General features: G+C 38.8%; 4 protein-coding genes and 1 long non-coding RNA gene across 28 annotated transcripts; 2 read left to right on the top strand and 3 right to left on the bottom strand.

Annotated features, from left to right (window-relative positions):
* Nucleotides 1-453: 453 nt before the first annotated feature.
* LOC143376219 (uncharacterized) lies at nucleotides 454-5,009 on the bottom strand. Of its 4 annotated transcripts, none has more exons than XM_076826332.1 (8): nucleotides 4,895-5,009; nucleotides 4,618-4,780; nucleotides 3,956-4,258; nucleotides 2,035-3,876; nucleotides 1,752-1,937; nucleotides 1,243-1,415; nucleotides 770-879; nucleotides 454-643 (listed from the first exon to the last, which is right to left on the bottom strand). In XM_076826332.1, the coding sequence occupies exons 3-8, from the start codon at nucleotides 4,016-4,018 to the stop codon at nucleotides 588-590; spliced, it is 2,430 nt and encodes an 809-aa protein (XP_076682447.1). In that variant the 5' UTR covers nucleotides 4,019-4,258; nucleotides 4,618-4,780; nucleotides 4,895-5,009; the 3' UTR covers nucleotides 454-587. The 4 variants fall into 4 exon arrangements, with proteins under 4 accessions (XP_076682447.1, XP_076682457.1, XP_076682437.1 ...); XM_076826342.1 differs by lacking the exon at nucleotides 4,895-5,009 and having other exon boundaries at nucleotides 3,956-4,043; nucleotides 4,202-4,258; nucleotides 4,618-4,884; XM_076826322.1 differs by lacking the exon at nucleotides 4,895-5,009 and having other exon boundaries at nucleotides 4,618-4,884.
* An 83-nt stretch (nucleotides 5,010-5,092) lies between these two features.
* On the top strand, nucleotides 5,093-10,556 carry Ais (DExD-box helicase 52). Its single transcript, XM_076826362.1, has 13 exons — nucleotides 5,093-5,200; nucleotides 6,448-6,643; nucleotides 6,711-6,959; nucleotides 7,036-7,221; nucleotides 7,317-7,572; nucleotides 7,656-7,728; nucleotides 7,811-8,014; nucleotides 8,111-8,201; nucleotides 8,279-8,401; nucleotides 8,478-8,628; nucleotides 8,697-8,772; nucleotides 9,533-9,700; nucleotides 9,788-10,556. The coding sequence occupies exons 2-13, from the start codon at nucleotides 6,557-6,559 to the stop codon at nucleotides 10,065-10,067; spliced, it is 1,944 nt and encodes a 647-aa protein (XP_076682477.1). The 5' UTR covers nucleotides 5,093-5,200; nucleotides 6,448-6,556; the 3' UTR covers nucleotides 10,068-10,556.
* Hfw (leucine-rich repeat domain-containing protein hfw) lies at nucleotides 10,218-16,344 on the bottom strand. Of its 5 annotated transcripts, none has more exons than XM_076826392.1 (8): nucleotides 16,200-16,344; nucleotides 14,136-14,412; nucleotides 13,098-13,412; nucleotides 12,844-13,013; nucleotides 12,361-12,543; nucleotides 12,053-12,211; nucleotides 11,436-11,552; nucleotides 10,218-11,375 (listed from the first exon to the last, which is right to left on the bottom strand). In XM_076826392.1, exons 2-8 carry the CDS (start codon nucleotides 14,410-14,412, stop codon nucleotides 11,103-11,105), a joined length of 1,494 nt encoding a protein of 497 aa, XP_076682507.1. In that variant the 5' UTR covers nucleotides 16,200-16,344; the 3' UTR covers nucleotides 10,218-11,102. The 5 variants fall into 5 exon arrangements, with proteins under 5 accessions (XP_076682507.1, XP_076682491.1, XP_076682514.1 ...); XM_076826376.1 differs by lacking the exon at nucleotides 16,200-16,344 and adding an exon at nucleotides 15,818-15,984; XM_076826399.1 differs by lacking the exon at nucleotides 16,200-16,344 and adding an exon at nucleotides 15,317-15,335.
* Nucleotides 15,391-16,947, top strand: LOC143376275 (uncharacterized). 2 transcript variants are annotated; one of them, XR_013087063.1, is made up of 3 exons: nucleotides 15,391-15,527; nucleotides 15,608-15,710; nucleotides 15,973-16,947. It is a non-coding gene; the product is annotated as an uncharacterized LOC143376275 (long non-coding RNA). The 2 variants fall into 2 exon arrangements; XR_013087062.1 differs by lacking the exon at nucleotides 15,391-15,527 and having other exon boundaries at nucleotides 15,705-15,844.
* A 210-nt stretch (nucleotides 16,948-17,157) lies between these two features.
* On the bottom strand, nucleotides 17,158-21,509 carry LOC143376190 (uncharacterized). Of its 16 annotated transcripts, XM_076826167.1 has the most exons (10): nucleotides 21,263-21,430; nucleotides 20,792-20,869; nucleotides 20,182-20,553; nucleotides 19,402-20,085; nucleotides 19,004-19,320; nucleotides 18,610-18,936; nucleotides 18,273-18,537; nucleotides 17,957-18,187; nucleotides 17,545-17,878; nucleotides 17,158-17,374 (listed from the first exon to the last, which is right to left on the bottom strand). In XM_076826167.1, the coding sequence occupies exons 1-9, from the start codon at nucleotides 21,292-21,294 to the stop codon at nucleotides 17,584-17,586; spliced, it is 2,601 nt and encodes an 866-aa protein (XP_076682282.1). In that variant the 5' UTR covers nucleotides 21,295-21,430; the 3' UTR covers nucleotides 17,158-17,374; nucleotides 17,545-17,583. The 16 variants fall into 16 exon arrangements, with proteins under 16 accessions (XP_076682282.1, XP_076682300.1, XP_076682290.1 ...); XM_076826185.1 differs by having other exon boundaries at nucleotides 17,158-17,878; nucleotides 20,792-20,876; nucleotides 21,148-21,430; XM_076826175.1 differs by having other exon boundaries at nucleotides 17,158-17,878; nucleotides 21,148-21,430.
* Nucleotides 21,510-21,987: the final 478 nt, after the last annotated feature.

The raw sequence follows: 21,987 nt of genomic DNA, 5'->3' as shown, positions 1-21,987 counted from the left end.
GTGTAAATTATTAAAAATTTCATAGTGACAGTGGGGCTTTAGTCCGTAAAAATCCCACACTACCCTGGCGCCCGCAGGGAATTCCCTTCTGGAGACGTCGGGGTGCCATTTGATATCTTCACGTTAAAAAAAATATATTTTTTTTTATAATTTTTTTTTTAACTTGAGGAAATCTTCAAAAGGCACCCCGACTCCTCCAGAAGGGAATCCCCGGGGACGCCAGGGTAGGGTGGGACTTCACCCACTAAAACCCCATGGCTACTATGAATTTTTTAATAATTTACATGTAAATATCTCTATTATTAAGGCCTATTGGCTGAAACGCTCAGACACCTATTTACTTATTTTTTACATAGATCCATCGTTACAAGGCTCATTGAAATCGATGTCTGTCACATGGTGTCCTCCCCTTGTCAGTTAAATGTGATATAGACAATTCGTGTAAACGTACTATATGGGAGATTATATTTTTGTAGAAAACAAATTTATTAAAAATTCAGGCACAGAGCGTGTTCATGTACATGCGATGATGTTTACGCATACACGATGTAATAAAATTAGGACAATTCAAGGCACTAATTATAGTTTCACCGCCACGGTTTTCTTACTGTCCCTGCACTAGTGCTTCTTTTAATACTGTGATCTGAAATTCAGAAAGTACTTATTATAAATGCATCGTGTACTCGATATTCAAAGAGTATCTACGCGATTAAGTAATCCGTTGCTATACTGTAAATAATTTCTACATAAAAGGGAAAGAAATACTTACATAAAATGTTTGGAGAGATAAGTTTCTCTTTAATGTCAGAAGTCCAAGTCTGACATCGAGATCTGGACAAGCATGAACGAGCAAACGAAGATGGTTGATAGTCTTCCATTCTGGCAAGGGGACAGATAAAGAACGATAAATAAATCAAAGAACGCTCATCATGTCTCGAAGCTTGGCCGATCGGTTACCGTACTGACAGAAAAATAAAAGCACTCTATTCGAAAATCTTCGTTTTCGAGTTCTCTTTAGCTACAGGAAAAGACTGCCTAAATGTTTGCGATGCAAACTATTACTACACGAAGCAAGCCACTCATGAATCGTAGTAATAAAAATATGGTATTAATTCTAGTTAATGGAGACAGTAACAGCAAATAATGAAATAATTTATTTTAATTCAATGGAGTTCTACATCATTAGTATTTATCGAACGTTCTATAGAAAGCGAAAGTAAATTATACTATGCAGAGTCATACTCCTTGAGTTTTTTCCTGGCTAAGGTCCGCTGAGTTGCAAATGAATACGATCTGGCAGATGTCGGACGTTCTATGCGAGATTGCTTGATTTCACGATCTTGCTCTATTACTTGCATTCTTTTCTTGGGACTTTGGGCAAATAACTCCACTATATTCATAGAAGCTGCGTCGCACTTTTAGAAATCACAAAATTCTTATAAACTTCATACTCGAACGAATGATTATTTTTATTCACCAACGGTAACAAGATAATAATTTTAAAAAGCCATATTCCTAAATTAACGATAACCCGATGGACTGTTTACAACTAGAAATTATTTGCTTTGTTCTATCCAATATTATTATCGCCAATTACTAGAATACGAACGAAATGATGAAAGATAGATAACAGATATAAATGTTCTATGTATTTATATAGCTAGCGAAACAATGGCGAAACTTTATTAAATTAATTGTTAAATATAAACACAGCGCAAGACATTTTCCTCTCAAATTGTTGCGAATCTTACCTGCAGCTGAAGGCGATGTAGAAAATTGAATTCTGATCTATTAAGAGGCGCGTCGACATGGAGCTTCAGCATACAGTGTAACGCTTCCTTGTACGTATTTTTCAAAGCGATTACACGTTCCGTTCGTATCATTCTACGCACTAAATAGCCTCTTGCGTATGCATTGATTAAATTTACTGCTTCTATCTACACACGCGCGCACGCACGCATACATATGAACTAGTTTAAGATTTTCACTAACGTTTCAAATGAGAAATGTGTATTTAAAATGATAATCTCTTACATGCTTAGCTCCGTACATTGTCCTATCGAGAATCGGCAGGTGGGTAGTTTTACTATCTAGAGGAAATAACTGTCGGCTGACGTTCAAACGTTTACACCTACCACCCTCTTCCACTAATTCTCTTTCGTGACTGCTCGTATTATTCAGCTGCGTCTCGGCTACGTTCTCTTCCACCGTTATTACGGGGCTATCACTTTTGTACGTCGACTCTGTCTCCGAGCAAATATAGTCAAGTGGACACGAGCTTACGTCTGTATTATTGTCTTGTAAATGTTCTACTTTGCTCTTTTCGTGTAGATTACTTCTCAGACTTTCAGTATTCTCCGTACTATGACGAATACTTTCGATAAGCTTTTCGTTGTCAGGAATAACTTGACCGAAAGTGGTAGACAGAACATTTTCAGAGAGCAACGGGGCCAAAATTTCTGGGAAAGACTTTCTGATCTCGGTCAATAGAAGCAACTGTTGCTCTTCGAACTCTTCTTGGAGCAACGTCTGTTCTCTTTGCTGCCGAGACATCAGTTCAGCCATCTGCTTCATATGCATCTCTTGGACCTTTTTGTAAATCGTTAAAAGTTTATTGGACGCGATGGAAGATTTCAATTTGGAAGTAGAGTCCTGCGATTTCGGACTCGTTGAGATCTCTTTCGCGTAATTGCTGCTCGCTGGGATTTTATCATATCCGTTCTCAACGTATTTGGCGGAAGGTGCATCGACGCTGGTCAAATTTTCCAAGGAACAACCACGTTTATACGTCGAACGAGAAGTGGCACTTTTGGGGAAACTATGGCACGGCTTCCAGTTCTGAAACCTACGTTTCTTCTCCTTGCTATTGTCCGTGACGAACCTTCCGTTATCAGTCATCTCTACGCTATTATTGTTCAGACGTTCGTTAGCTAGCATCGTTTGAATGCAGTCGACAGATCTGGCGGACGAGTATGGTATAAACATAGATTTAGGTTTCGCCTGCAAGGAAATTGATTTACGGATGTTGCGATTGCTGTTGGAGCAGCACGGTCCCTTTCGCTTCGGAAAGCCTCCCAATGATTCCCCAGGAAGAAGTTCTTTGCTTTTAGACTTGTTCTCCCACTCAATTTTAGCTTGCGCGATATTCCATTCCTTCCGACGTACTGTATTTATATTCGAGGATGGAACATATTCCGAGCAAGGGCTGCAGGTCGAACTAGCTAGTTCCATTTGCATGTGCGCCAGTAATATAGGACTCGGAGTGTCTAACACATAAGAACCTTGGCGCACTAACTTCGGAGTGTTTCCTACATTGTCCAAACCACATTCTTGGTAGCTTCCGTTTCTTTCGTCATTGGGATTATTCAAAGACAATGGAATAATATCCAATGTTTTAGGTACTCGTGGCTTCCAAACCTCCGATGTTACTTCGGTAGCATCGGACCTCGTCGAGGTGGTTTCGTTTGAACGATGGTCCTCGTTAATGCCGGCTATCGACTCCGGCCTCGAGATAATACCAGGAGCTAGATTTATCTGACGTTCTGGCTTACATTCTATGTCTGGTTTCCTATTCTGATCCCATTGCGATAGTCTTTCTGTATTTTCAGTAGAACTGTCAGACGTGTCTGTTGAAATACCATTCGTAGCTGTGACTATTTCTTTGCAATTACTGCTCTTACTTTCAAAACCAGCCGAATGTTTCTTTGCGCTACAAATTCTTCTTTTCAATTGCGGGAACTTGGATTCTTTCCTAACTGGTTCTGTCTCGACCTCATTGCCGTACGGTTTAGCAACACGTAAAGCTTCTAACTTTCTTTCTACGTTCATTGCGAGTTGCTTATAATTGGACATTTCCTCTTTAAGGTCTTTAGTCATCTGAAAATAATAAAACTCTACCATTGAATAAATTAATTATCGCAGTGATGAATATTAATATTTATATGTATGTACGTACCAGGGGCGGTAAGATATGAACTCCATTAATTTTTATACACGAAATATACGAATACCCTTCCATATTTTTAATTCTTTAAATAGGTCTGCTAAAAATGACGTTAAATGTGTATTTAAGGAAAATAGATATTAAAGAAAATATGGTTCTATCTCTTGGTAACGGAGAGATCCACTCTTACTTAAGGCGGATAGAAAATAAAATATTTTTTCTCGCACCAATCAGAGAGAATTGTATTAACAAACATACCGTTTGTATTCGCAAAGATATGAATAAAGTAATTAAATAATAATGTTACATAGTAATCTGGAAAGAAGTTAAGTAAAATATTACAATGAATTATGGTGATTTTCAGTCATAATTAATTATATAATGCCACTATCACTATATATATTATTTCAGAGATATTAAGGAGAAATGTATTAAAGACCTATCAGTCCGAAAATATGTATAGTTTCATAATCTAAATGAAATGAACATAAATAAATGTTCATACATTATTAATAATATACCTATTCTCAGTATAATAGATTTTTGTCTTCGAACGTGTTAACATTTTCGTGTGAAATACACATTTTTGCAGAAAGGCAATATCATTTGAAAAAAGTATCTTTTCAAGAATTGATTTGTTACTCGAATTTACATACATACGAATCGTTACTTACGTCCATGTTACATGTTATAACGAGAATTCCGTATTATGCGTTAATAGAAACATTGAACTGGATTTGGCAAATTTTCCCTCGTATTCACAAAAGGGTGAAAAGATCCACACACATTTCCACTTCGTACATAAATTCCAAATCGAAGGCACTAATTTGATGGAAACTAATCTTCAAGAATAGAAATTTCGCTAATTATTTACATGTTCTTCGCATTCTGAATATTCCATTAATATTACACCGAGATGGTTACTGTTTTCGAGACGGTACTTTTTTTTACCGTGATTACCGGTAGGTAGCTACAATTTTTTAACTGTCACGTTAATGATTTAACTTTAATAGATGGGGTGAGATGGAATCGCCGAAGTCGTTTCTTGCCGTCCTATTGTCAGTCTGCTTTACATATTAATGTTGGCAATGTATATGTCACTATGTAATATATGTATTTGTAAATCACTGACAGGTCGCAGCCGCATTCAACTATTTACATCTATTTACATACACACTGTACTGCACCACACATAACCACACCTCCTTACACACGTTGACAATTTAACATGACCACGTGACAAAACATAGGTCTGGCCATAGACTATATAGACGGAGCGGAAGGGAGAACTGTCGGCAAGGGGAACATAAGATCGGAGGGGCAAAGGCAGAAACGATACAGGCAATTCGGTGGTTAGCTTCGGATACATTCGGTTCATGTCATTTTTCTTCAACGTTAGAAGCGTTGTAGTGGTCGTGGTATAAAATAATCATACATTAACTGAGTGTAACAATGACTTATTACGTAGTAAGCGGTTGTGCAAATCGCAGGAAAAATAAAAACTACGAACAGTTGGAGAAAGAAAATATAAATAATGATATATGTATATCTATTTTACTATATAATTATTTATGCATATTAATTATGTTTATGTATTGCACGAATTTATATCAGCAATTTTCATTATATTCTTTTTAAGCTTACAAAATCTTTAAAAATATAACTATTATTGCAAATATCTATAAATACGATTGTATTTAAAAAAAAACTTCATTCTATTTACTAATTTTGTTAAATATATATAACCTACATGATATACGAAATTTTGAATGTATGTATAAGTATACCTAACCTTTTCGACTAACAAGGGGAGGACACCATGTGGTAGACACCGATTTTGATGAGCCTTGGCACGATGGATCTATGTCGAAAATAAGTAAATAGGTGTCCGAACGTTTCTGCCAATGGACCTTAATAAAAAAAATATTTACATGTAAATTATTAAAAGTATAGTGGTCGTGGGGTTTTAGTGGGTAAAAATCCCACACTACTCTGGCGCCCCCGCGGGATTCCCCTCTGAAGGAGTCGGGGTGTCTTTTGAAGATTTTCACAAATTAAAAAAATTTATAAATTTTTTTTTAACGTGGGGACATCTTCAAAAGGCACCCCGACTCCTTCAGAGGGGAATCCCGCGGGGGCGCCAGGGTAGTGTGGGATTTTTACCCATTAAAACCCCACGGCCACTATGAAATTTTGTATAATTTCTATATAAATATCTCTATTATTAAGGCCCATTGGCCCATATATATTATTAAGACGCTTGGACACCTATTTACTTATTTTCGACATAGATCCATCGTGCCAAGGCTCATCAAAATCGGTCTGGGTTAGGTCCTCCCCTTGTAAGTATCCCTCATAGATATATAACGTCATTGTATTTCCGAATAGCACCGAGGAGGAACGGAGTTACCCGCTTTGCCTGTATCACCCCCCTTACCGCGAACCATGCAACCCCCCTCAGTATATGCTCCATATATATATATATGTGTCTATGCTTTCGCTACTTTCGACGGTTGAGATTATGACAGGTTATGGTTACACGAACGTACATAAATAGAAGCACATGTATCAAATTAAAATCGAATTAGCTGTTATTAGATAAAGAAGAGGAAGATGGATGCCTACGAACTGTTCCGAAAGCTTTCTCGCGGCGTGAAATTTGATAAAAAACGATTTCACACAGATGCAGAAAGGTTTCAGGTAGGTACTCTGAAATACAAATTTTAAACATGATTGAAACAGACGATGAGTATTTGGTTTTCAATAGCTGAGCAAAAAGCAGACTGAAAATGTGCTTGGAAACGAAGAAGAAACTGTGTCCTGCAGTGTCACGAATTCTTTGACGCTGCCGATGAAAAGGAAGCACAATGAGGATGATAGCAATGCAGAAAACACCAACGATGAGTTAGTACTGCTCGATGGGATATCTGTTCCCACAAGTGGAAGTAGAAAAAAGTCCAAAAAGGATAAAGATTCTTTCAGCGAGGAGAAACGATTGAAGCTGGAACAGGAAAAGGTTTTAAATGGTTTACTACTGCGAATCGAATACCTCCGAGGAGATTCTCAGTTTAAATTATCCTCTTTCTTTTTAGATTAATCAGTTTCGAAATCAACATCGTATAAGCGTTACAGGCAGTCGTATACCTGAACCTATATCGCAATTTTTGGAGCTGTTAAAGATTTACGATGTACCTGAACGATTAGTAAACAATTTTATAAGCTGTGGTTATATAAATCCCACGCCAATTCAAATGCAAGCTATGCCCGTTATGTTGCAAGTAAAAGAATCATACCTAACAACTAATAATATCTTTACGACAGAAACTAGCGAGAAATTGAGCATTTATTTGATTTACGATTACGATTAACACAGGGCAGGCAAATACTAGCTTGTGCTCCGACAGGATCTGGGAAGACAGCTGCCTTTTTATTGCCAATAATTCATCATTTGAAAGGACCACAGAGAAAAGGGTTCAGAGCTGTTATTTTATGCCCAACCAGAGAATTAGCCAAACAAACGTATAGAGAATGCGTACGCCTCAGCGAAGGTTGTAATTACAGAATTCATATTATCAGTAAAATTAACCAAGCATTACAGAAGTATGGGCCTAAAAGTTCGCAGAAATTTGGTTAGTAGAGAATATACAGAGGAACTTACTTTCGGTAAAATAATTTGACTAACAAAGATCAGTATAATAATTTTATCTCGCAGATATATTAATTACTACACCAAGGAGGATAATATATCTCTTGAATCAGGATCCGCCAGCTATATCCCTGAACAAGTAAACGTATTTTCATAGAATCTGCTTCGCCTTGAATTTCATCTCGATGCAGTGTAAGAAACATTTAATTAAATCTGTGTAGCGTCGAATGGCTAATCGTGGACGAGGCGGACAAACTTTTCGAAGATGGAGCGCGCAGCTTCCGAGATCAATTGGAAGAGATTTCAGGAGCATGTACGAATGAGAATTTACGGAGAGCTATGTTTAGTGCAACCAATACTCCCGTAGTGTCGAAATGGTGCCGGCACAACTTGAAAGGTCTCGTAACGGTTACCGTTGGTCACAGGTTTAAATTGTTTCATTTCTCGCCGTAATGGTTAATCGCAAATGTTCGATATCACTCGTACGAGCAACGTATTAACCAGCGCTGTACTTATTACAGGAATGCCGCAACCGATTTGGTGAAACAAGAACTCTTATTTGTCGGAGCAGAGAGAGGGAAACTCATAGCGCTTAGAAATATTATTCAAAAGGTAGTATATAACGTGCACGTAGATTTATATTCTTGCTAAATCAATTTCAATAAATGGCATTGTTACGTTTAATAAAGGGAGTATTGCCACCTGTACTAGTGTTCGTAGAAAGTAAGGAAAGAGCTCAAGAATTATTTAACGAACTTATATACGACGGAATTAACGTCGATGTTATCCATGCTGACAGAACACAGACGCAGGTATTTTCCACTACTTAAATTGTATAGTTATACGCTTGTCGATAGGATTGTATAAGAATAATTCCTCTTGTTTTAGAGAGACAATGTAGTTCGGTGCTTCAGAGAAGGGAAAATATGGGTTTTGATATGTACCGAATTAATGGCAAGAGGTATCGATTTTAAAGGTGTAAATCTTGTTATTAATTATGATTTCCCACCGTCTGCTATTTCTTACGTTCATAGAATCGGTACGTATTTTCAAATCTCACGTGAAAACACGGATCTCAATATGCTAAACATCGATCAACTGAAATAGGTCGTACTGGCAGAGCTGGACACAGAGGAAAAGCAGTTACCTTCTTTACTGAACAGGATACTACAAATCTGAGAAGGTAAATACATACATTATTATGTAATCTACTTAAATCTACTGGGTATACATAGTAGAATTGTTGTGTCCTGTGTGATGGCTCGCAAGCCTGGTAGGGAATCTGGCGTAATCGTGTGTTCGGGAGTGATTGAACTCAAAGACTAAGTCTTTATTCAAAAACAACTAAACTAGACTGAGGTGTACAAGTAGGTTTTAGCCGTGTTACCCGATCGAGGGTCGGATCTCGAGTCTCCCGATTTGACTCTGCAAATCGGTTTTATTTTCTCTATTGGGCGTGGTGCCGTGCCATATATGGTCACGGCGAAATTTTTGCTGATTTCGTAGATTCGCGGGTGCCACGCGAATGTCTAAGCTTAGAAACGTTTCTAAAGTTCTCGAGTAATATAATACGTATAATATTGTTGCGAGCACCGGGTATAGGCCTGTGCATGGCCTGCTGGTACTCGCAGCTGAAGAAAGAAGGTCGGCCCCCTTCAAGAGGGCAATCAGGAGGCCGGCAAGAAGACTGTCTGGTACCGAACGCCATAGCGTTCGGACGTGCGGGTTGTACTGTTGTATACTGTTATTGCTCTGTATATCGAAATATAGTTGTATCATGTGTACACCCGCGTATTATTCTACCCTTTGCGTCGGGGTGGCCTGCGATGGACGCGCCCAGGCGCAACAATATATAGTAGTGTATATAACGCGTGTGCTTGGGCGTTGCCTGGGCACAACAGAATAAACCGTAAGTAGCTTGTTTATACGTATGAAAACTTTAGTATAGCTGCTGTGATGCGGGAGTCCGGATGCGATGTTCCTGATTATATGTTGGCTATGAAAAAACATAGTAAAAAGGAAAAACGGAAACTGGAACGTACAGCTTCTACTAGAGAAAAAATATCTACTATACCAGCGTTTAAACGTGCGCGCAGTAAGGAAAGTAAAAGGTACAGTACCTTTACGTTTACATTTAAGTTCAGTTTTATTAACGTAAAACGCTACTGACACTTTCATTTCCTATCTATTTATTTTAGCAAACTTGCAGTGAGTGCTTTTAAAAAGAAACAAAACGAGACAGTAAGCAAAGGAAAAGAAGATAAAGGAATGAACAAGGGAAACAAAAAAGGTACCAAAAATGCAAGTCAAAGGAACAAAGATGGACGATTAAAAAAGCGTGCTATGTCTGTTAAAAAGAAATTGGGAGTATCGAGGCAAAGTATGAATAAAAACAGGAGAATAATAAAACGCAGCAACGAAATGCCCATTAAAAAGCTGAAGAAGCATAAAACTATAAACAGTGAAAACACAATTTAAGGTAAAAAATAATTATAGAAAAGATAATGTGTATAATGGCAGTTCTGTGATTCGATTTTGGGAGAATGATCAGGATGATTCCACCAACAAGAACTGTGTACCCGCAATTCGAACGATTTCGTGCGCGTAAAAATATTAGGCGAAAACGCATAAAATATATCCATGATTTATTATAAATATCAGACTTATTGAATACAACGAATTTTAAAATACCTTCATGAAACGACAATCGTAGAAAAGTAATTATCACACTTGATGTACAGCCTACCGCGTATTTCTCAGTACAAATACATTCTATGATTTTATACGTACGTATCGCGTTTGTTTCGATTATAAAATTGCTTCTCGCAGAAGGATGCAATTAAAATAGATGAACACTTACGCAGAAATCATGAGTAACGAGGTAATGATACATTACCATTTCTAAAGACTTAGAATTCTGTATAGCGTACAGTAAAATAAATAGAAATGTTGCATGCATTTATAAAATATTGTATCAATCTCCTCCGATAATATATACTGAACACAAACAGTAATTTCTAGTAACGAATATCACATTTTTACTACGCGTGAACAGTAGTCTAAAATTATACATATTTAATATGCGTTATTATCCCACAATTAAGGTATATGGCAACTGGTTCCTTGTTTAGTGAACACATATCTTGTATCAATTACGATAGGTTAATGTTAATTAATATGTACCAAAATATGTAGTTGTTGCCAAAATAATCGTGATTGCTTATAATTATGTCACAGCTTCTAAGACACTAGCAGAAGATTGGCTTCATTTTCTATCAATCGCATAAAAATCTGAAAATGCGCCGAAATAGCTCCGAAGGCAGAGGTGCGATTACGTATATCTACATGTATGTATATTCGGTTATGAACTTTCGAATCTAAAGGGAAGGGAATCGTACATTATGATGTGGAAATATGAAAACTTTTTAATTCCGTAAAAAAGCTATCAAGATATGATTTGTTGGAAGTTAGCTTGTTGGATTATATAATCTAGGCGAATCACGAGATTTATTGTTAGGTCTCGCACAGCCAGTCGCAAGGCAATTTTGGCATCTTATTTGCTGGCCATGGAAGGTAGCCTGCCGTTTTAAAGACCCAATAATCGTACGATACTTTAGCTATTAGACTCATTAAAAGTACAACTTCCGTAGCGATAATATAGTAAATATAATCCGTCCAATCACCAGGATAGACGCACATCTTAGAAGGCTCTAAATCGACGACTTTCTCCTTTACATTTTCACATAATACTTCATCCGAGTCGAGTATGCGAGTTTGCAGCCATACCTAGAATATAAGCGAAAACATTACACTTGCTCGTTGCACATGTAAATGATGCATACACACCTTGATGTATTTAGCTGTATTGCAGTCACAATGTAGCTCGTTTCCTCCGAGCTTTACAAGCCGTGAACTGGCGAAATTCTTATCGTGTGCATTCGGACTTAACATGTACGTTGGAAGCTAAACATTTATACGAATAATTTCCCGATGTTCACATCAATTGTGCGATGTATATAGATGCCGCGAAAAAATCTGAAGGGGCCATGGGCGTCCGGAGGGGGGTGCAAAAGGGGCAGTTGCCCCCCCCCTGGCTTTTGAGAAAAAGTCGCTCATTTTTCAAAATGGATCTTTATTAAGTTTATACTAAGAAAAGGGAATATTTTTAAATTTCGGTTTTAAATTTTTCATTAAATTGGCACTATAAAATAGGTTGAAAAAAGCAAGGTTTTTTTTTCTTTACCATCATCCCAAAGTTGCCCCCCCCCCTGGAAAAATCTCCGGACCCCTTGGAAGGGGCTAACTAAGGCAATAGGAAGATGAGAAAGCTACCGGAGTTAAGTGAACTCCGACCGACCACTGATCCCGCCGTCGCCTCGTTTTCCTAGCTTTCCCAACCCCTTCGTCAGTTTTCCTCGCGGCACTTGTATCCTTATCGCAATATTTTCGCTGCTCTTACTTACAGATTTGATTTTGTTGTACCGTAAACTAAGGAAGGCGTAGTTGTCCAAGAATTTTGAACCTTCTAGTTTATTTATAGACGATATATTATTGTAGTCTGCGAAAAATTCTCTAATGTCTTCGTAGTACGGATTGGTACTAAGATCATCCAATGCAGTTATCTGTAACGACGAACTACAGTAACAAAGGACATCCGAACGTTCTTTTTGATTCTTTATGAATTAACCAAACAATCGGGTGTACAAGAAGAAAGCAAGATATATATTACAGCTATTTCTCTTCGGTACGAGAAGATATAAAATTTACGTACGTTGTTGTACGATACGTTTAGTGCTATAGTATTGCGAGGTAACTTTTCAGGTAATTCAGTGATTTGAATTCCACTGCAATCTACGTTTACTGCTAACGTCGGTTGTTTACCTTCGGCAATATCCATTCTCCTGAAGTTGCACTGACATTGCCACGTATCTCCTCTAGGGCATTCTGTTTGTAACTGTAAGTTAATACAATTTCTCAACATCGAATGCCACATTAGCGCAACCCAGTTGATAACTTGCATTGTACGATAAACGTATTAGGGTAAAGGTACCAGTAGTTGACAACTTTTCAGGAAAACGTGAAAAATAAGGTTTTTAGAAGTGCAACCATCTCTTTTCAACAGTGCGCCGCGGCTCCTAATATCGACAGTTCGTCACTTCTGAAAACCTTATTTTTCACGTTTTTCTGAAAAGTTGTCAATTACTGGCACCTTTACCCTATCTATGTTCTATGTTATATATTTCGAACGTATTACCAAACTAAGGTATCGAACTTGTTTCAGAGGAACTTGCTCCGTAGTATTGAACCAGTGCCACGTCTTACTCGCCGAACATACTGTTTCATTTTCACGATTAAAGTTAATTTGTTTCTCTCCTGTCTTGTTAATGTACTGGTAGATATCGTGGCACCAAAGTGTATTTGTTCCTAAATGTAACACGTTTCATTATTTACACAGACGAACAGAAATATTAGTATCAGTATTAAAAAGTCTCGTTTACATTCGCATACCTGATATGTCCAACCAGAATTCACGGTCATTCATTGTGTTTAAGGCTGGTAAATGCGTGAGGTTGTTGTACGATAGGTCCAAAGTGATAAGGTGAGCTAGGCGAGTAAGCGAGTTGTTTTCTACCTCGACGAGTGCGTTGTTCGAAAGGTTTAAACATAATGTTGGCGTCATCATTCGGAATTGCCCTTTGACACGATTAATTCTTCCATCGGTTATCGCCAGTGATTTTAAACGTCTCCAGCGAATCTCGCTTACGTTAAAGACATCTAACGTCGCATTTCTTATATGTATGTAAGATACATTTGCTGGAAATCCTGTAATATTTAAAATGCACTTAGAAAGTACAGAAAATGATTTTCATAATAAAGAGAAGTTGCATGATAATTGAAGGAGTTCTTAAAAATGTAGTTCATTCACAGGCATTATTATCGCTACAAATGTAGCTTCTATTGTATTTTATGCGATAGTCATAACTAAAATTATGAGTGTATTGGATATATTTATAGTATATAGCGCAACATAAATATCAGCAACTTATAACTGATAACTCAGTTTTGTTGGAACCACTGTGCACGATGCGCACAAAGTATATTATTTAAGATAATCGATACCAGATCGAATAAAAATAATTCCGAGGTGAAATGGCAACGAGATTTAACTCTTCGCGGTCGCACAGGGTGTATCGCGCCTCAGGCAATTTTTTAATTCAAATATCGCGCCTGTAGAAATTCGAAATGAATTTAAACCTCGATATTGAAATTTAAAAATTTGGTGAATTTTAACAAAAATAATCGCTTCTTTCTACCACTATTTTTACAACTACAAATTTCATCATATCGAAATTTACATCTCTAGAAAAAGACTATTATGAATGTGAAATATGTAAATGGTAACTGAAAAATGACGCTGGGTTGCGGTGAACCCTGTGTGACCAAATTTTTTATTATATATGGTGTGACCGTGGAGGGTGAAGCAATTAATGGAATATTAAAATAGATAGTGCTTAGGATAATATAATAGAGCAATCTTACAATGACCTGCACAAGAAAGTTCGGATTCAAAATTCTTAGTGTCCAAGTTGCAACAAAGGACAGCATTGTCCTCGGGATTGTTATGCGCAAGAATAATCTTTTTACAGGAACATCCAGTCGTTTCAACATTGGGACATTCGTTAGACTGCCGATGGAAACATTGTTCCAACAGCCCACCGGACATTCCTGTAATCGAGGTCGACGATGATGTTTGCTGATCCTCTTCTGTTCGTGCACTTGCAACTCCCGCGTAGATGCACATCATTATGGCAAACCACTGCATCTGTAAATTTGCCGAATTTTTTAAACAGCATAAAAATGTAACAACTATATACTTCACAGTTTGTATATAAAGTGTAATTAGAATTATAAAAGGCATCGATTGTTTAGAATTAAGTACAGTTTTTTTTAAGCAAAGATCACGAAATTTAAACTGTAAGCAAGACTTCATTTTTTGCAAACGAACACAATTCCCACTATTATTTCTTATTTATTTCTCAATACACTGTATCATTTAAAAGAAACCATATTGACTGAATAACTCTGTCAAAGTTAATAAGTCAATTGGTTTAATTAGATTTTTAGTAGTTTCGATGTTAAAAGAATTATAGATTTTAGAAATTTTCCAGACCTTCTTTCTTACCGCGTGTATTTAGCGATCGAACATTATATATGACTTGTACTAACGATTAAACCATTTGTTACATATTCGGGTAAAAATTGGTGAGGTAAATCTAACATATTGACAATAATCCTTCCAAATTTGAGTTTTCTTACGAATCGTTGTTACGTATTAAAAATAGCAACGCCGTAACCGAAATTACACTTTAATGTAATATGAGAAGAATTATTAACATTATTCAGTAAAGCTGTTCGACAGCCGATCGCAAAGCCGATCGTATTAATACGAACACACATATATATGTATGCAAGTGCTGCGAGAAATTATTATTTAATCGCGAAGTTAAAGTTTGTACACTCGAGTCTGCATTTACGTGAGAATTCTTTTTCGCGCGCGCTGAATATTTTTCACGCTTTTGTCGTATTAAATGAAATGTATTATTCGACACTGTATCAACTTTTATCGTATTAAATGACCGACCATCAGCATATATATATATATAAACATCATGATCGTGTTTAAAACATATTGAAAAGTAAGGATGTTGCAATAAAAACATGTTTACATAACTCGTAAACGTGGAGCGTTGATTCACTGTTTGTTATATTCAGTTTCAAAGTTCGTTATTATCTACATAGTATAAGTAACAATACCTACAGTAAAAGTTTGCTTTGTAAGCAAACACTACTAACATAAAATATCTATATATAGTAAGTAAATAGGATATGTGAGGTCTTCTATGGTGCTACAAACAGAGAAGCTCATTCCATATTTAAGTATGTTTGTTTCTTTAATTTCCGATAATAGGTACTGATAGTTTTGATTAGAAATTACAGGATTTAGTTTGTATTTTAAGAATTATTACGGTCTCTAAACTGCAACGTGAGAACACCGACGACATTGACATATTTTAATATAAGAAAAGTTTGTAATGGGTTGGAGGTTTGATTACTTCGAGGGTAAGTATATTGAGAAGGTGGATTTATGTATATATTCATGGATAACACGAATCAGCAGCAGGAGAAAGAAAAATCTGCTTTCAATAAATATTTTTCATTGAAATTACCTTCATCTCGCATAGACTTATGATAAGGTTAGCAAGAAATCCATCTATTTATTTACATTGCAGCGAAATTCGTGGAACGAATTGTCCTGAATTTATTGTAATGTAACGGTACTTTGCGCAATACAAATGATAAAAGATAACTTTCTCACGAACAGAAGCGCTCACAATTGACAATAAGCAAAATCATGTTTTGCGAGGAAAAAACACACATTGCGCGTTCGCACTGAGAACGTGGGTGAATCAATTGGTTTAAGAGACTCCGACACTTTGGGTCATACGGGTCGACCTATTAACGAATTAAAATTGGTTAGCTGCTGGCAGAACGCGATGCTTATTACACCCGTTGCAACCCGTTGGCCTCGTATGAACGATAAATCACTACCAGAGAACGCAGAGAACGAAAGAATCCAGTCAACGTTCCGTTTCTCTACTACTTTCTTCCTTGTAGTTTATTTGCTTCTTCTTCATTGGTCCCGATATTACATTGGTTATCGAAAACTACTACGTTCTAATAATATCTGTGATTCCACCTTCTGTATACATACTTACGTATGTAAATAAATTCGAACGTCAACTTTTATTTACTTGAATGTATCTCTACAGTTTATTACGTTATTTGTTAAATACGTCGTTCGTCCATTCCTCGTAGCTTTTGCTATCACTCATAAATGATACGACCTTAATAAGATAATGTTATTGGCAATATGCAATATTCTGTGTCCGATAATTATTAGTTTCTGTAATATTCATTTGCTGAGCAAAAGAGATTCGTATATACACGAACAAGGTTAATTCATTAAATTTTAACTTGAGGTGCGTAAATGAGTAAACTCTCGCTATGTGCTCACGTGGTCTCGTGCAGCTCGCGCTCAGGGATAGCGGTGGACAGAGGCGAGCGCTTAACGCATAGCGTCGACGATTCCGAGCCATCGATGCGGCGAGAGAGATAGAGACAGACCGTAGGCACATGAAACGAGATAAATTCGAATACCGGTATTCCAAATTACCTGCACGTTAAAGAAATCGATACTTCCCGTCATTTTTCAGTTAGACCAAAGTTTCAGCTACTTTTTGTTTTTTATTATAACTGAAAATTTGAAATATAAAAGTTTATTAGTTTCCCTATGATATTATGCAGTCTTATTTGTTCCCATGCTCTACCATAATTTTTTATTCGTCTTAAACAAACTGGTATTCCGAATATAATGCACTTCCTCTAATAATGCCACGGCCTTGGTGTGTTCATAATTACAAGGGAAATTATGATAGTACTTTAAAAGATGATAATAATTACAATTCTATATTTTTGGACTCTATTATAATTAATGAATCTTAATGTAAACAGAGTTATGCTTTATTCATCATGTACATTTCGAAGAATCTCCCGGGCTTGTAACGTGTCGAACTCAATAAATGTAAAAAAATATTGCATCGTTGATCTCTCCTCAATCCCTCACCTGTTGGTGGCTCTAACGATTATCGGTCACCTCTCATAAATACTTGAACAAAGTAAAACGAAGCGCATAAACATAAAAATGTTCCACGACCAAGCAACTTCTGAAAGAACCGACATTGATTAAAATCATCGTATAATGTCCTCTTTCCTCTGTTAAACTTGTAACACTTTTCAATGGAGTACACGCTTTTCTTTGAATATTATGACCCAAGAGCGGAACACCAAGTATTATGAAATTATTGGACCAAGTTCATTTCGTAGAAAAGCACACGATTATCGTTGTCTTTATTCGTATGGAACTCGTAGGCAATTAAAACTTGAGGTGGAAACCACCGCCGACGGGAGGCTGCCTTCCGCCTTCCGTGAGACCCATGTGAAACCCGGAATTGCTCAAATCAGCGTCATCTCCGTCTCCTAGTTGTTTGTACTCTTTTCCTCCGCTCGGTGGTTTCGGAGAAGCGTTCGCTGTTCGAACTCCGAGCTCCGATTTCGCTGGCCACGTGGGAAACATCTGCGGGTCGATCGGTAAAGGTGCTTCCGTGAAGTAGCCGTGCTTTAGCGCGTCCTCCGCTGTTATTCGCTGTTGGGGGTCGTACGTGAGAAACCTGCAAATACATTTAAGAGACGATAGAGAATAAAGTGTGATTCCGACACAAAATTGCTACGCGACGGAGGAAACATACTTATTCAACAGCTCGACGCCCAGATCCGACAAGGATAAGCTGAAGCGCTGTCTCAAATTGTTCACAGGATAATGAGCGAATGGAATCTTCTGCACCATCGGCAGTTTACTGTATCCTGGCCATATCCGATCGTTCGGTGTGCCTAATTCTTTGAATATTCTATTTAACTGATCGATCTCGGATTTACCAGGAAATAATGCCTCCATTCTTAGTAATTCTGCGAAGATGCAGCTGAAATAAAGACATTCCCGGTTAGTAGTACCGTAAATCTAGAGAAGTGGGAGAGTATTATTCGCTCTTTAAATTGTTTCCTTACCCTACGGACCACATATCGACGGGAGTACTATACTCTTTCCCGCTCAGTAGCAATTCGGGGGCTCTGTACCAAAGCGTTACAACAATCGGAGTATATTGCCTCAGTGGAGAACCGTACTCTCGCGCTAAACCAAAATCACCAACCTTCAGTATACCTCGATGACTTAGCAACAAATTCGACGTTTTCAAATCACGATGAAGTATCCAATTGTCGTGCAAATGTACGACTGCCCGTAACAATTGTTGCATAAGGCATTTCACCTCCCCTGCGAAAAGAAATCATTATTTGCACACCCTGTTCCACGCTCTCTCATCTTTTTACCTTCAGCGACATTTACCTGGTATGAAAACCTGTTTCTTTTGCTTCATCGTTTCCATCAACGATTTCAGATCATGCTCCACATAATCCATCACGATAAATATCTTATCCATGTTGCTGCCGACGACTATCTCTCGAACAGTAACGATATTCGGATGTTGCGCTTTTAATAGAGTGTTTATCTCTCTGAGGCTGGTGATCGGAAATCCTTCTTTCTCTTTCTCCATCTTCAATCGTTTCAGGGCCACAATTTCATCCGTACGTTTGTCGCGTGCTCTGTACACTACACCGTACGTACCTTCTTCGATGCGGTTTAGACACTGAAATTCCTCTACGCTTCTACAGCCTGTAGAAAGATAAAACATTAGAAATAGATCGCAAAACTGCAATATAGCGAAGAGTTGTTCATTCACCTTGAATAGCTGGTAAATATGGAGGTAACTCGGGCACCTCCTCCTTCTTTTCTTCTTCCTCTATGTTCTTGGTCGCGCCATTCGAGTCAACGTGGCCAGGGGATTCCCCGTCGGAGTGATCAGACTTGGCTAAGCGATCGACGGATAAGGGGCTTGGATTGTTGTAATCAGACCCGTCGTTCGATTCAGCGTTAGAGCCTTTGTTCGAATCGTTCGACTCGTCATCGTCCTCGCTGCTCGATTCAGATGAATCAGAAGAATGTCTGTCAGAAGATCTTTCGCGTATACTTCTTTGGCCATCGGACGAATGTCTGGACCTACGAAGCAAATATTTCAAATCAATTTATTTCAAAGATATACAATAATTTCCTTCAATTCGTTCAAGCATGTAATCTTACTCTATGGATTTGGAACAAACTTCATCCGAATGGATGGGACTTGGACTTTCGTCCGACAGTTCCACGATAGAAGGGTCTTGATTGTTGTCGGGACTCAGCGGCCGCTTCTCTCCTCTCTTCATTCGTCGCGCTTCCAACTCCATTCTAGAGACTTCTTTTCTCCTGGCCATTTCCCTGTCTGCTTCCAATAATCTTTCTTTCCTCAGCTCTTGTTCCGTCATCTCCTTCGGATCCTTCGTCTGTATCTGTATTTCATTGATTTCCATTTCATCCGCTTCCTCCGTAACGATCTCCATCGCTTCGCGCAACTGTTTCTCCCGGTGCTCTTTCTCCCGTTCCGCTTTCTCTCTGTCCCTATCGCGGAGTCTGTCGTGCTTGTGCGATCTCTTGTGACGCTTCTCGCTTCTCTCGGGCCGTTCCATCAGCTCCGTTTCCGAATATTGCTCCTCCATCACCCTCATGTGCCTGTGCTCCTCCATGCGAATTTCACGACGTTCCCTTACATCGTCTCCAATAGCACGGATCTCGCGACGCTCTCGCATATCTTCCATTCGTATTTCCCGTCGCTCGCGCGTATCACGCAAGTCACGAGAGTCGTCCAGACGAATTTCCCGCCGTGTTTCTGCCTTGTAATCACGAATGTCCCGCGAATCCTCTCGCCTCTCTCTTCTCTTATCCAGCAATCTGCAAATCAAATATTATAATAGACAATAGTATAATCGCACAACGAGCCAAAAGTAGCTCAGCAAGTAAGCTTCAAATATCTCAAATCTTCTATACCTTTCTCTCAAATCCTCCAAAACACGATCTCCGGTGCTCCTTTCCTTCCTATCGTGTCTAGATTCTCTGTCCCTGTGACCATCTATTCTTTCTAACCTTTCCATTCTCTCTCTGTCCCTTTTAGATCCGTCGGAGCGCTCCGGCCTCTCTAAAAGGTCCGCTCCATGTCTACGGTGCCTGTGCTTATCCCTGTGCCTGTCCTCCCCACGATCGTGGTGCCTAGACTTTCGTTCCTTCTCTTCCCTACGGTCCCTCCTATCGCCGTGCTTATCTCTCCTTCTCGACGAGTTAGACTTGTGGTGTCTGACGACAGCCTGCGGTGGCTTTATGTCCAGAGAATCGGCAGTATCGCCGCCATCCTCCTCTGAAAAGCTTTAAGTATACTTTTCTCAAAATGACTAATACTTAAACACGCACTACGTTAAAAGAAATGAAAAAAAGATGATTCATCAGGTACAACCAAATAGTGAAAGAATGTGAGTTCAGAGAAAGGTTATCCCTGCATCGAGAATTTAAAGTAACATTGCTTATGGGGATGAAATATTCTTTGACTGTTCGAGGTTAAAGGTTACGGTCGGAGATTAGAATCTAACGTCGAATTATTCGTTACCTAAAATCATCCATATCCTTCGAGGGGCTTTTCTTTATTTCTCCGTCTTCACTTTGATTATCAATATCCATGTCAAGTCTATTTTCTGACATGTTACGAGTGAAGGTCAATTTACACAGCCGCCGTCACGGGCACGATCCGAGTCGGACGTTTGGAGCTCGCGCGGAGGAAAATCGGTGAACGCTCGTCGATGCGAGACGAGCCGCGTCCGAGGCCTATCCGTGCCATATCCGAGCGCAAACATTGGTCAGATTCATTTGACCGCTCTACGCGTAGCGAGTATAAAATTCGCCAGTTAGCGCCCACCGATTTCGCCGACTCGGATTGTTCCCGCGTCGGTGGCTGTATAAATTGACCTTAAATACACATCACTGTTCTCCATGCATAGCTTCTGGCGTGCTGAGAATGGGACGCATCCACCACACTCGCGAAAAAATAAATTATACCTCACGCGTAAAACTAACTACCTACAATGACGTCCCGTCTACCATCCGTCGTTGCATTCAAACCCGTACATACTTCGACTTTTCATCCGCGAGCAAACAAATAATAAAACGATAAACCATCGCGCCGCGAATCCGCCACTTTTCAGTCTCTCTTTCCGCGAAAAATCATCAAGCGTTAGTCAATTCTAATGTAACTTACAGTAGAAACAGCGTCCCTTCCTGTTTGGCGCGTTTACAATGGGGCATTTCCTTGCGCGTGCACTTTAAGCCGCTATTTCGTCGTTCCCATGAACCTTTCAGCTGTAGCCAATAGGAAAAGAGATCACTAAACGTCGCTGCGAGTGATGATGCGACTGTGCATGCGGATGAGGATACGCCCGCAAGCGGTACAATTGTCCGTCAGAACGTCTGAAGTCAGAAGTAGGGTAGATGCTTAGACCATATATATCTATAGACACGGCCTGCTCTATATGAAGCCACGAGTCATAGTGAAGCAAAGATAACGGGCAAAAGTGACGTCACTTGTGGGCAAAAGATAATTCGAAATGGTGGATAGTACCTCATACTATCCCGTACGCATCATGATAATTAGCGGTGGGGGAACACCACGCTACTCAACTACCAAATCAAGTGAGGCCGCAGCCAACCAGCGTCGACAACCGATTTCGTGGCGACGCTGGTTGGCCTGGCTTGCCTTGACTTGGCTTGGCTAGGGATCTTCTAGGGAGTGATCGGAACAACGTGTATCGT

This window comes from Andrena cerasifolii, chromosome 1, assembly GCF_050908995.1.
Source record: "Andrena cerasifolii isolate SP2316 chromosome 1, iyAndCera1_principal, whole genome shotgun sequence".
NCBI classification, from domain to species: domain Eukaryota; kingdom Metazoa; phylum Arthropoda; class Insecta; order Hymenoptera; family Andrenidae; genus Andrena; species Andrena cerasifolii.
Note: the sequence above shows the minus strand (reverse complement) of the source record. Positions and strands in the feature narration are given on the sequence as shown.

What these genes read in the sequence shown, in the direction of transcription:
- LOC143376219 (XM_076826332.1), bottom strand. Translation starts at nt 4,018, where the DNA reads ATGGAAGGGTATTCGTATATTTCGTGTATAAAAATTAATGGAGTTCAT. An exon ending in TTCATATCTTACCGCCCCTG is followed by an intron (nt 3,877 to 3,955) that starts GTACGTACATAC and finishes TATTATTTTCAG; the next exon opens with ATGACTAAAGACCTTAAAGA. An exon ending in CAATGTACGGAGCTAAGCAT is followed by an intron (nt 1,938 to 2,034) that starts GTAAGAGATTAT and finishes GCGCGTGTGTAG; the next exon opens with ATAGAAGCAGTAAATTTAAT.
- Ais (XM_076826362.1), top strand. Translation starts at nt 6,557, where the DNA reads ATGGATGCCTACGAACTGTTCCGAAAGCTTTCTCGCGGCGTGAAATTT. An exon ending in CAGATGCAGAAAGGTTTCAG is followed by an intron (nt 6,644 to 6,710) that starts GTAGGTACTCTG and finishes GGTTTTCAATAG; the next exon opens with CTGAGCAAAAAGCAGACTGA. An exon ending in CTGACAGAACACAGACGCAG is followed by an intron (nt 8,402 to 8,477) that starts GTATTTTCCACT and finishes CTCTTGTTTTAG; the next exon opens with AGAGACAATGTAGTTCGGTG.
- Hfw (XM_076826367.1), bottom strand. Translation starts at nt 15,047, where the DNA reads ATGTGTGTTCGTATTAATACGATCGGCTTTGCGATCGGCTGTCGAACA. An exon ending in ATTCTGGTTGGACATATCAG is followed by an intron (nt 13,014 to 13,097) that starts GTATGCGAATGT and finishes TGTTACATTTAG; the next exon opens with GAACAAATACACTTTGGTGC. An exon ending in TAAACGTATCGTACAACAAC is followed by an intron (nt 12,212 to 12,360) that starts GTACGTAAATTT and finishes TCGTCGTTACAG; the next exon opens with ATAACTGCATTGGATGATCT.
- LOC143376190 (XM_076826158.1), bottom strand. Translation starts at nt 21,294, where the DNA reads ATGCAACGACGGATGGTAGACGGGACGTCATT. An exon ending in ATGGTAGACGGGACGTCATT is followed by an intron (nt 20,870 to 21,262) that starts GTAGGTAGTTAG and finishes GTCAGAAAATAG; the next exon opens with ACTTGACATGGATATTGATA. An exon ending in TTGGAGGATTTGAGAGAAAG is followed by an intron (nt 20,086 to 20,181) that starts GTATAGAAGATT and finishes TTTGATTTGCAG; the next exon opens with ATTGCTGGATAAGAGAAGAG.